This window comes from Lonchura striata, chromosome Z, assembly GCF_050655825.1.
Source record: "Lonchura striata isolate lonStrDom1 chromosome Z, ASM5065582v1, whole genome shotgun sequence".
Lineage (NCBI taxonomy): Eukaryota > Metazoa > Chordata > Aves > Passeriformes > Estrildidae > Lonchura > Lonchura striata.
The window spans coordinates 72,368,400-72,380,963 of NC_140740.1; the positions used below are offsets into that span (position 1 = coordinate 72,368,400).

General features: G+C 42.5%; 1 protein-coding gene across 2 annotated transcripts in view; it reads right to left on the bottom strand.

The window, feature by feature from the left end:
* Nucleotides 1-11,675: 11,675 nt before the first annotated feature.
* MRPS27 (mitochondrial ribosomal protein S27) overlaps nt 11,676-12,564 on the bottom strand; it is a 38,329-nt gene continuing 37,440 nt past the window's right edge. For both annotated transcript variants that reach the window (XM_021531758.3, XM_085566532.1), the window contains exon 11: nt 11,676-12,085. In XM_021531758.3, the coding sequence (XP_021387433.2) occupies nt 11,846-12,085 (240 nt within the window). In that variant the 3' untranslated portion in view covers nt 11,676-11,845. The remainder of the gene's footprint in view (nt 12,086-12,564) is intronic.

Here is a 12,564-nt window from a genome sequence, read left to right on the forward strand (position 1 = left end):
TCCTCTTGCCCTTAATGACTTTCCTGCCTGTGGATCTAATCTACCTGTGCTAATCCTAGTACTACACAACTAGTTTAGTGTAAGTCATCAAAATGTACTATGTACATTAACGATGAGTGCTGTTGATCAGCATAGATTTCTAGGAGCATGGTTTGTTATTGATTACTCTAATTGTAAAGATTCAATACCTGAGTGCAAAGAACACTCCATTTCAATGATGGTATTACCCATAACAGCATTCCCAGTCATGATCTTTATGCTATTAATATAATGCTTCATATAATTCAATGAAGAATTAACTTTGGGGATCCCATCCCACTCTTGAACTTGGACAGGGCCTCTCTTGCATGCCTTTTCAAAGTCCTGTGGTGGGCCTGACTCATTGACCTCTATTTTCACCTCATCTTTCATAGAAATCATTTTTGATTTTTTTTTTACTTATTTTACATACTGTGGTGAATGGAGATAACTGTGTATATGAATGTTCGGGTTTTTTTAATTGTCTATGATAGCTTATGCATTTTAGGAGAGTTCTGGTACTCTTTTACTAAGATTTAATAAATTTGTTAATTGAATTTTCAATCCCTCCCAACACAAGCAAATGAGTTCCAAAGAGCACTTGCTGTGCATTTGGAGCATTTCTGTCATGCGCTTCTCTTTGTTCATCTGTCGCCAGAGGTTCTTGCTCAGTAATGATGTTTTTGAGAGAAATAGTAATTTTCTTGATCTGGATTTACTAGAATATGAAAAAATATAATGTTTACACTTGAAAGGAAAGCTTTCATCTTTTCACTTAATTGAACAAAACACTAAAATCAACTAGGGGAAAGCATTTATTAGACTGCAATTATATTATTCACCTGGTATAAAAATGTTTGCTATTTAAAATTTAAAAAAAATAAAGAAAAAGCTTGTTTGTTGTGACTTTTCAAAAAAAATCCTTAAAAAGAAGTGTAACTAAATAAAACAATGGCATAAAATATAGAAAGAAACAAATTTAAGGAGCAGCTTCTCTCTACTAGGCTAAGAGCTCCAGAAGGCAGGAGCTACCTCTTCAAGACTGGGCTGTAATCTCAATGTAAAAGACAAAATCTGAAATATGCTTTCACGCATTTGCATGCAGCCATTATCTTCCAAACTATGGAAAGAAAGTCTTGTGGCTGGCTGAGAAGCACCTCACACACCTCCTCTCTTGTTCTGAATGGTGTTTGTGTCAGTCTGCAGCTGTGTATGGTATTATGTCTTATAATCCTGCATCACTTCTATTCTATCCAGTCATATCTAATGTAGAAAATTAGTTTCCAGTGAAAGTAATATGTAGTGCTTTTATGATATTTGTGTGCAATATCCCCTCTTCCATTGAGGATATTTGATGTAAAGGAATCAAACTCAGTTCCACAATAAAATACAAAAGTGGTAAAGTGGTGTTGCCATGTTTCTTGTCTTTGTGTATGTATGTATTTTTAAGTTCTCCCTTTCTCTTAGTCATGATTACCTAGACTATGGGGTTTTTTTCTGAAGATCTGTGATTATTTGAATGCCAGACAAACCCCAATCTCTCTTTAGAAATTGGAAAATAAATGTGGAAGGATACTTTTATCTTGTGGTGTGAAACATTACCATGATGTACCATGACATGGCTTCTCTGTTGTTCTCATTCCTGTATTCCTCAGCAGAATGGGAAAACACCTCATTTTCAGTAAGTACACAGTCACAGATGATGCCAAATAAAGTTTCATCAAACTGAGCCCACCATGAGGTCTTTTCCAAAGTTGTAGCAGTTCAACAAGAGTGTGTAGCTTGTCTCCAGTAGTCATGGACCCTTCCTGACCATTACTGCCCATTCATCTTGGTTAGGGTGGAAAGAGCATGTGGGGAAACTGAGCCCTCAATTCACTTTTTTACTCTGTAAATGTTAGAATTCCTCTACTGCTGTTGGGGGGTGCTCAAAGGCTTCCTGCCTTTGTAGTTTTTCTGCTGCAATGCCTGCTGTACTGAGATGCAGCAGTCCATGGTGACAGCATGAGGGCAGGTAAAGGCTGTGGCAGCAAAAGGCAAGGGGTGCTCATTCCCAGGAGAAGCAGAGGTCCTGTGGGACTTCCTTCACCCTCAGACAGCAGTTTTCTTTTGCAGGCCCTTATTCACCTCCAAAGTCCAAGAGTTTATTTCTAGCTTCTTATGACAAGAAATGCTGTACCTGGCTTGAGCATGGTGAAATAGGGGAAAATGATGACTAGATGAGGGCAGTCAAGTGCTGCAAATCTTATATCCTAAGTATAATTCTGCATATGTGTACATCAAGGTTTTCTAAGCTTTGTGGTAGAGTAAGTGATACTACTTAAAATATATTAGAATGATTCTGCAAAGGAGACTAGCTCAAGATTCAATCCCAGTCATTTACTTGCAGCTACATAGCAAAGTTCTGGATTTGCATAGGTGTAATGGGCCAGGTCTGCCTGGTGTGTGGTGTTTGGCTTGCTGCTTCTAGATGCCACATGAAAGCTCCTTTCTTCAACATAGCTGAACAAATTCAATCAGCTTATGAGGTATTATTTCAGTTTCCATGGGAACATGATGGTTCATCAGGTCTTTTCAGTCTATCAAAAATGGAGGATCTATCTTGTGGCATCCTGAACCAGTAGACTATTAATTCTTGATTCTGTGGATGGGAGGAAATTTTAGCCTTTCATTGATCCAAGTGTCTTGGTTTTAGAAGACAGGTGCCTGCTAAGGAAGGCAGGACCTTCCCTTGGAATGGAAAATGTAAACCTTCTCCCTCCAAATTACTATGATTTTGAAATTAAGGGGTTCTCAGGCAAAGATATGGAGCAGGAATAACAGTTCTTTATTAGATTTTTTTTTTTTTTATGCAGTAATGCAAAACAGCACTGACATAATCAGAATATGACCTGACCCACTGTGGGTCAGGGTGCTGGTAATAATGGCTCCTCCTTCTGGGCATAGTATCTGTCATGGTTTGACACTGGCACAATGCCAGTGCCCCCATGAAAATGCAATCTCTCAATTGAATGCTGTGAAATGCGATCGAGAACAGAGCAAAGCTTAATAAAAGGAAAAAAACTTTATTAAGCTACTACTATAAAAGAAAAAAAGAAAGGAAAAAAAAAACCACACACAAAGATCAAAATGAAAACCTTGCAAAGCATTCCTCCTCCCACCACCCGACTCCAACAAACCACAGTGAGACACAATCTGGACCCCAATCAGGTTTTCACCCTCCAGACAATCGATACTCAGTCCATCAAGGGAGAACAGGAGTCTCTCCTGTGCCACAGACCCCCCAGGAAACACAGCTGCCACATCCAGTGCTTCCATGTCACACATGGCACCGCCCGGAGAAAAAGTTTGCCATGGTGACCCTTCTCCTTTCCATGCACAGTGCTCTCACCACCAATGCATGGATGGACAGACTGCTTTTAGGATTATTCCTTTCAAGGATGCCCTGCCAAGAGGGGAGAAAAACAACAGTTCAGTTTTTCATTTTTTGGGACCACAGTCCGCCCAATTTTCCCCTGGGGCCGAGGGTCCAAGAACAGAGATCTTCTTCTCTTCTTCTTTGAGGACAGGGGGCACCACCACAAACCCCCTAACTTTTCTCTGGTCACTCCACTTCTGTCTTTTCTTAGCTGAAGCAGGTCTCTTGGCTCACCGGCATCCTTCTAAAATACAGTCTCTCTTGGAGAAGATTGATTTCAGTCGGTGGCTACCAAAGAAAAAGTCAAACCAAAAGCCACTCCTTGTCCCCCTTCTATCTAGAATTTCTCGTTCTAACATCCCAGGGTCCAAGCTCTCTCTCTCTTCCTCTCTTTCAAACCGAGGACGGGAAAAATTTCACAAGGCTTTAATTTCTCAAGGAAGGGTTAAAAGTCCCGACTCCCTGCTGGCTCTCTGCCTGGATTTCTCCAGCTCCCACAGCAGCTGGGCACCTTGCGGCCCCTGCCCTTGCTCTTCTCCTTCTTCGAGGTGAACTGCTGACAAGCAGCCGCTGCCAAGAGACTCTGGGGCGGGGAATGGAGACATCCTAGATTTCTTCCACCCTTCCATTTGCAGGGGCCAGCCCGGTTCCAGTCCCTCCACCCTTGGACCTACCTCAGTCAGGCCATGGGCCTCCCCCTCCCCACCCAGCCAGGCCAGGCAGGGGAGGCTGCACTGCGGCTGACCGGAACCAAAGAGAGCGAGTTCTCCTGGGAATTCTGCTTTTAACCCCTCTGTGTTCTCAGAGGCGTGTCCACCTTCAATTGGTCAATATCCAAATTGACCTTTTCCTTCCAGAAAAATTCTTTTTCCATGTCAAACCACGACAGCATCTCACAATGGGATGATGTAATTTTATCAGTCATGTAGTGAACTCAATGGCTCATTAACAGAAGATATTTCCCAGAGGGAGGATTGGTTGTAGAAGAGATAAAGAAAAACCCCACACCTGGTTTTAACAGGTGGCCCACTTAACAGAAGACAGCTGCCCCAGCTCTAAGAGATGGAAATAGAATACACACTCCTGGCCACATCTTGCATTTGCAGCCTAAGACACCCAGGATGTGACCAAAAAGAGGTGTTGAGGGATTTCTGATTAACAGCTACAGTGACATGCCACAGATCCAGCTTGTGCCCAAGATTGCAACAAAACTTGGCTTTCTAAAGTTTCCCTGGGCCCATAAGCATTGCCCATGTTCTTCATTCAGCAAGCAGTTTTTGATCAACGCCTGCTGTTGTAGTCACTATTCATCTTCCACAGATGTGACTAGTCTGCACTGCATCCTCTTTTGTGCTGTGTGTGCCTTCTTTGACACTGCACACTCCAGGAAAAGCTGGCAGCCCACGGCTTGGACAGGAGCACCCGTTGCTAAGAACTGGCTGGATGACTGGGCCCAGAGAGTGGTGGTGAATGGTGCTGCATCCAGTTGTGCTCTAGTGGTGTCCCACAGGGATCAGTGTTGGGGCCAAGTTCTGTTTAGTATTTTTATTGATGATCTTGATGAGGGTATTTAGTCTACCATGATCAAATTTGCAGATTACACCAAGCTGGAAACAAGTGTCAATCAATTGGAGGGTAGGAGGGCACTGCAGAAGGACCTGTACAGGCTGGATTGGTGGACAGAAACTAACAATATGAGGTCTAACAAGACCAAGATTTGGGTCCTGCACTTTGGACACAATAATTTCCAGGTTAGGGACAGAGTGGCTGGACAGTGGCCAGGCAGAAAGGGGCCTGGGGGTGCTGGTGACAGCAGCTGAGCATGAGCCAGCAGTGCCCAGGTGGCCAAGAGGGACAATGGCATCCTGGGCTGTGCCAGCAACAGAGTGACCAGCAGGAGCAGGGCAGGGATTGTCCCCTGTACTCAGCACTGGTGAGGCCACACCTTGAATTGTGTGCTCAGTTCTGGGGCCTTCAATTTAGGAAGGACATTGAGGTGCTGGAGCATGTCCAGAGAAGGTCAGTAAGGCTGGTGAAGAGTCTGGAGCTCAAGTCCTGTGAGGAGCAGCTGAGGGAGCTAAGGTTGTTTAGCCTGGAGAAGAGGAGGCTCAGGAGTGAGCTGATCCCTCTCTACAACTCCCTGAAAGGAGGGTATAGCCAGATGGGAGCTGGGCTCTTTTCCCAGGCATCCAGTGACAGGGCAATCCTAAACTGCATCAGGGGAGGCTTAGATTGGACATTAAAAGGCATTTCTTCACAGAAAGGGTGATTGGGCATTGGACTTCCCAGGGAGGTGGTGGAGTCACTGTCCCTGGAGGTGTTCAAAAAAAAGACTGGATGTGGCACATAGTGCCATTGTCTAGTGGACAAAGCGGTATTAGGTCATCATTTGACTTGCTAATCTCAAAGCCTATTTCTCAAATCTTTTCCAGCCTAGTTAGTTCTGTGATTCTGTGATTCAGATCCAGCCCAACACTACCAGAAACTGAATAATGCTGACTGCCCTCATGATAGTGGGAGATTTGCTGTTTTTTTGACTGCTATGTTCAGCATCATTTCCACCAGATATGAAATCCAGAAGAAAACTAGAGAACTAATTCAGCAGGTACTATATTCTGCACAACCATTTTTCGCTGGGCCTCAAGGATCATTACCACCTGCTTCTCTGCACTTCAACAATTCCTTCATTACCAAACCCAGTATGAATTGCTGGCAAGATGGAGGTTGACTGTGCATCTGATGCCAGCTTCACTGCCAAAACAATTGCATGCCATGATTTACACATCATACTGCAGACTGGTCCATCGCCTGTGCTTGTGAATCACACAGAAAAGATGAATTACATATCCTGTATTATGCCCTAATACAAACAAAGCTAAACATATATAAGAATGCCTATATGCATTAGAGTTGCATCCTCTGTACCTGTTATGGTCCAGAAAATAATTTTGATTGGGCTTTTACAAACCTCATGTTATTTTACCTCTGCTCACCTGTGTTACTTCCCTAACAGCTCAAGGTAAACTGAACCACTAAGCCAATTAAATACTTAATATGAACCCTCCTCAAGAGTGCAAGTCAGTATACTCAGAGTTTACACTTTCCAAAGATGAAATTATAGTTACCCTGTGTAAGGATAAGAACAGGCTTGAAAATTTCTTTGCCCAAATCAGTTAAGGGAGGAATTGTCATGATTTGCAATAGCAAGATATATTGAAAACTGAATTTTGTCCTGTGCTGGTTATTGGGCCTCTAACTCTAAGGTTAGTTCTGCACCTGGGACATTTTTAATTCTGAATGGATAGAATGGACTTGAGTTCATCAGAAAATACTCTTAAACAAGAGTAGTACAACTCAGTACTATGCAATTGCTTGCTGAGTTCAGTGACAACTCTGATTTCTATGGGGACACTGATGCAGAGTACATGGTACAGTTTCCTACCAATTTAGCATCTAAAGTTACTTTTGAATTAATGATTTGTCACTAATTTTTGACCTATACTTCATTCTCCATGGTTTTATTGTGAGAGAGTCACTGTTACAAGTTCAGGTTGTCAGCAGTACAGCAGTAGCTTCTCTTCTACAGTTGAAAATCCTTTTCATCATCTCAACAGTTCCTATCATTAAATTTCTGGAAAGGTAAATTTTACTCTCTACAGATGTGCTTGAATATTCTAACGTACTTTGCAGGGCCAAACTGTAGTTTGTAAATAAACTGACCCAGGAACCTCAGCAAAAGTGGGTGCTGTTTAGCAGACCACATCTTGCATCTATCTAAATCAGTGGTGCAACTCCCTTTTGTAGCTGTTGACTCCAGCTTCCTGAGAGGCAGTGAAGAGAGGACACCTGTGTCCCAGGCTGTCTTCTGTCTGTCTCAACAGCACAGTGATGACTGCCCAGGTCAGAAATGCCCTCATACTAGCAAACCTTCACCCAAAGCTGACAAGGGTCATTGTCCTAGTCCTGTAGTTTAAGGGTGACCAGAGAACCCTGGGATGGGTAGGCAAGCAGCTGGGACAGCCACTTAGGGAAGGAACAGGTGCTTGACACCAGCACTGTGTGTAGGATACAACATTTGACCCGGTCTGAAAGCATCCTGTAACCTTATCTTGGCAAGGTCAGGTGTTACCATAAATAAGGCCCATCTGTGCAAGGCTTCTGGCAACATTTATTTGAGCTGCAAGGGTATAAATATGTAATTTTCTTCTTGTGAATAATGGATAATGGTGGTTTCAGTGGTTTGCTGGAACTGTTCTGCCAGTAACACTCAAGGGAGGAAGAGTTACATATTTTCTTGTCTCAGGAGCAGCATATTTGGTGTCTGCCATGGGTTTGAATAGGGATGCTGCTTTTTTTCTCTTAAGAGCAGCCAAATTCTTTACCAACATACCAAGCAGGATTTGTGTTTATATTGGCCTCTCTTTCTTTTGGCTAATAGTGTTGAAAGGTATCTCTCCCAGACTTAGGAAAATGTGGGAGAGCTGTTAACACTGTTTGGCATCTACAAGTCTGGCAATGCTGTACCACACACACTACCACAGTCAGGTACTATTTGGGCTGCTCGTCACAGCTCAGTGACTATGCAAGCCAATGTACTACTGCTTATAGCAATGGGAGATTTCCTCCTGCCTTTAGCAATCAAAACATCAGGAGAATGAGTAGGGAAATTATTCAAAAACTTGCAAGAAGAAAGATGCACTACTGTGATTTAGAAATATACTGACAAGGGAGAAACTACAAACTACAGCTTTAATCCTAATCACAGCTGTAGTCAAACGAAAACAGGATGTGAAGGAACATTCCTAGCAGAGGTGCTTCAAAAATATGATCTAGTATTACTACTAAAAAAGATTTTGGTCTGTCCCCTCCAGGAAGTATTTAGCTAGTCTTATATATGTATAGACATGTCTAGACGACTGTCTGAAACAGGACAGTAAGAACCAGAAATGCTTCAAAAAGCTTGAGAGTATCCTACTGAGAAAGTACTCATTGACTGAGTTGTGAGCTTGCATCAAATATCAAGTACCAGGGAGCAGGGCTGGATGAACCCAGGTTTTTTTGTGTTTGTAGAACACAAAGCTACTTTTTTATATGCATATATATACACACTCTTCCCTTAACATCAGAGCTCACATTTAAGCAGAAGCAGAACAAAAGAAGCTGTATGACTTCCCTGCCCCTCCTCCTTTTAAATGTGGACAGCTGCATCACAGCAGGCGATGGTGAACACAGCCGAGCACACATGGCTGCAGGCATCTGGACAGAAAGGCTTTTGACTGCTTAAGGCCCAGTTTCACTCCTAGGTGCTGCTTCAAACTTCTTTTCTAAGACTAATTCAGCAAGCAGGTAAAAAAAAAGTTCTGCGTGCAACATGGTTTATGCAAATAATCAAGTCTTAGATTTCCTCGGGTGGGAAGGAGAAAAGCAGGTTAGTTAAGCCAAGTTAGTTGATATTCTGTTGATTTTTCATGATGCTGCATTCGGTACAGAGGTACTGTATGTGTCTTCCTGGGCATAGGAAGATAAGCATATGCCTGAACAACACTGGTCTCTGAATTAGCCTGTCTCACAACTTGTCTTACTGTTGACCTTGCTCAAAGCTAGCAGGTAGAAGAGAGCACCAAAGAGGAGAGTACCTTTTTCCCCTCCCTTAAGCTTCATTTGCAAATACATGTTTTGAGCATCTTGAGATTCAGCTGTACCCATGGTCCTCAAACCTCAGGGTGCCCAAGCACTTGGTACCCCAAGCTGCTTGCACAACTGAGATGCAGCTGCAGAGACACAGCTAGCCTCCCTGGGGAAGGAGAACAAATAAATGTGATGATACATAGGAGGAACTTGAAGGGAATCACAGGTGAGATCAAAAACAAAGCAGCAATGACGATTGATGGAGAATTCAGGAGGGTGCACATACACGTACTGGACATGTAAGGATTTGCTAGGTGTGAAAACGGTTTGGCTAGACAAAACATTAGAAACTGGTTGCTTTTGAGACCATGGTGAAACGTATGGTGGGGAGGAGCAGGACAGTAGCTACTGGAGAAATACTTAGCTGGGGCCTAAGGGAAAGAAGGTCCCTAGTGTGCAGTTGGTCCAGCTGGCAAAGTGTCAAATGTGGCATCTCACTCAGGGTGATACCAAGGGGACAGATAAAGGAGAGGGCTTGGCTTTTGGTTTATGTCACAAATAATCTGGATCCTCTGCTGCAGGTCTTGGGTTTGATGTCCTTCATCTGGCCCCATGAATCTGATTTGCTGCCTGCAAAGCATTTTGCAAAGAAATCTCCTTCTCCCAGGGGCAGAGGGGGATACAGGAGGAGACTAAGGAAAAGGCAAAGGTTGTATCTACCTGGTTGAAGTTTATGCTTTAAACTGTGGTCAGAAGATTCCAACCCACATGCCTGGAGTAAAACAAAGAAGCAACCTAGAATATTCATTAGCAGGGTACTCAGAGCTCACAAGTTTGTTTTCTTTTTTCTCCTATTGCTGTAATAGTTAAGTCAAAATAAATGGTAAGGAGGGGTAGTTGTGGGGGAAGTGAAGCCAACCCTGTGAAACAGCAGGGACACAGCAGCTGGCAGCTTGCTGGAGCTCAATTAGCATTAGCAGCCTGGTGTATCTACCAGCAGGCTGAGGGAGGGTGGAGGTGCTCACAGAAACAGGCTCCTTGTGCTGCCAAGAGGCCAACAATAAACAAGCAGAAATGTGTTAAATTGTAGTGTAATGAAGATCTCAAGATCTGACCTGTAAAGAGAAGCTCATACAGAAATTTGGATGCAGGAGTGATCACAAAACCTTTGGAGCTACAGCCCATATTCTAAAACTGAACAACTGAAACAGTGGTCAGGGAAGGGACACTACATTCTCTTATGTCACAATTAGAAGTGACTATGACCTCTTTAATATTACCAGTTTTAAGGAAATTTTCTTAAGGGTGTTCTTTGGCCTCTATCCTTCCTTACGGTTCCCTAATTTCTCCTGGCAATCAGAAAGTATTTAGACCGAGAACAAGGGAAAAAAAATTCAGGAGACTTTTCTTAAAAGTTTTCCAGGAAACTCCACTACTAGACAAACCAAAAAATCATCCACTTACCTGGTTGGAGACAGCACTCTTATTGCTCTATGGGTTAAACTACGGGAGCTGCTGACAAGATGGGGTCAAGGAGCTTAGTATCAGGTTTCCTAGATTGGAAAGAGCAATCATGCTCTGACTGTGTTTGCTGGAAATTCTATGGTGTCTGGTGTATTTAATGTATGCTTTCCTATACTTAAACCAAGTTCACAGGTCTGCAGCATGGTCTCACTGGATTTAGAGTGGGTTTGTGGTGTGAGTTTTATCAGTGCAAAACTACACAGATGCACATTAAAACTCAAAATATTTATTTAGACCCTATGGTAGAGCACAGTGAGACAACAGTGTTGCTGTTGCCTTAAGAAAATGCAATTAGAGCAGGGCTGTTGCTCAGGTCTCCCTGTTTTAAAGGACCTTGTCCTGCTATGCACTTCAAAAAGTTGCTAGCTGCAGCTAACAAGATTCAGTGGGAATGTATGAAGGGATGGATGCTGATGCATCACAACCACCATCAATGCACTATGATCCTTTCCTCCCTTGCCATTTCCTTGTGCTCTTGTGAATAGCTACATTGTTTTACTCATCTGAAGAATGGGGCATGGGACCGTGAAGGGAATTAGGTCAAAAACCTCATGAAACAGTGCCCAGAATATAAAAGGAAAGTGCACTGCAGTATGAGGCTCCTTGGTTGTGCCGAGGTGATTGCATGTTTCACTAGTGAGTAGATATTGAGCAAAATAGAACCAGTAAATGCAGAAATTTCTAACATCCTTACAGTAAAGACACATCTGAATGCATGTTCAACTGCTAACTCACTAGGCTGAAACTCTTTGTAGTTTTAAAAATAGCCTAAAGTTAGGCTTCCTACCTTCCTACTCCACACACAGAAGCTTCAATTTTCCAAATGGGTTGGGAAAAAGATAAAAACCCAATCAATATATGTTAATCCTCTTAGTGTCTGCAGTTCAGAGTAGAAAAGGCATTCTTTCCTGTGAGAAACCCCTACTGAAACAACTTGTGTTTGAAATTCTTCCCTTTTCTTTTTTTCTTTCCACCCTCTAGACCTTTCATCATAGGCAAGCTACTCCTTATGCCTTTGTTTCTTTGTGTTGTCTCTATCCCATCTCCCCCTGGCTGATGGTAGAAAGAAAACACAGCTTATACAGGATGAAGATTTCTAAACCACACGTGCTTTACTTCAGAAAACAGAGAAAATGAGATGCTTTATTTGCATACAGCAGTCACACCTACAGCATGATTGAAATGAAATATTAATAATGGGAAGCACTTCAGTTCACTGACAGAGGAGTGCATACCACTGCATTCCATGTTCCAGTACTAAGCAGATGCTTTAGCTAGCTTCCTAGCTTCCATGTCCTGCTTAGCCTGTTCTCTCATCGCTCTCTCTCTCTCAATGAGAAGTATTTGTAGTTCTTCCCACTTCTTGAGGTTCTGCTCATATTTTGCAATGTCTTCCACTTCACACTGTGGCAGTTTCTCCTTGACAAGTTGGGTTGTCAGGGTTAACAGGCTTTCAGATTCAACTTTGCCAAGTGAATGCAGTTTGGAGTTCAGCTCCTGTCAGAAAAGGAGATTTGATAGGAGTGTCAAGGAGAAAGCCAGTAAATCACAAAACAATCAGACACAAAATACTTCTCTACAACCAACTGAATTATTATTATTAGTAGTAGTAGTAGTAGTAGTAGTAGTAGTGCTGCTGCTGCTATACAGGCCAGGTTACTATTACACATTCCACTACAATGTAGTAGTTGCTACCATTTCTTGAAATGCTAACCTCTAGAGTATTTGTCTTTATTGCAACAAAACTGAATCAATGAAATTTCATTTTCATTAACTATTCAAATTCTCTTATTTTTCCAAGTTCAGTTATCTGGTATTAACAAAGATCAGCTAACCAGTCAACCATAATAAATATTATTTAGACACCTTGATTTTCTCTTGCCTCAAAACCAACTGCATGATTTCATCCACACCGCCTGCATCAACATCCCTCCCAACAGGTCCATGTCACTTCAAATGTTCTCTTTCTAACTGCA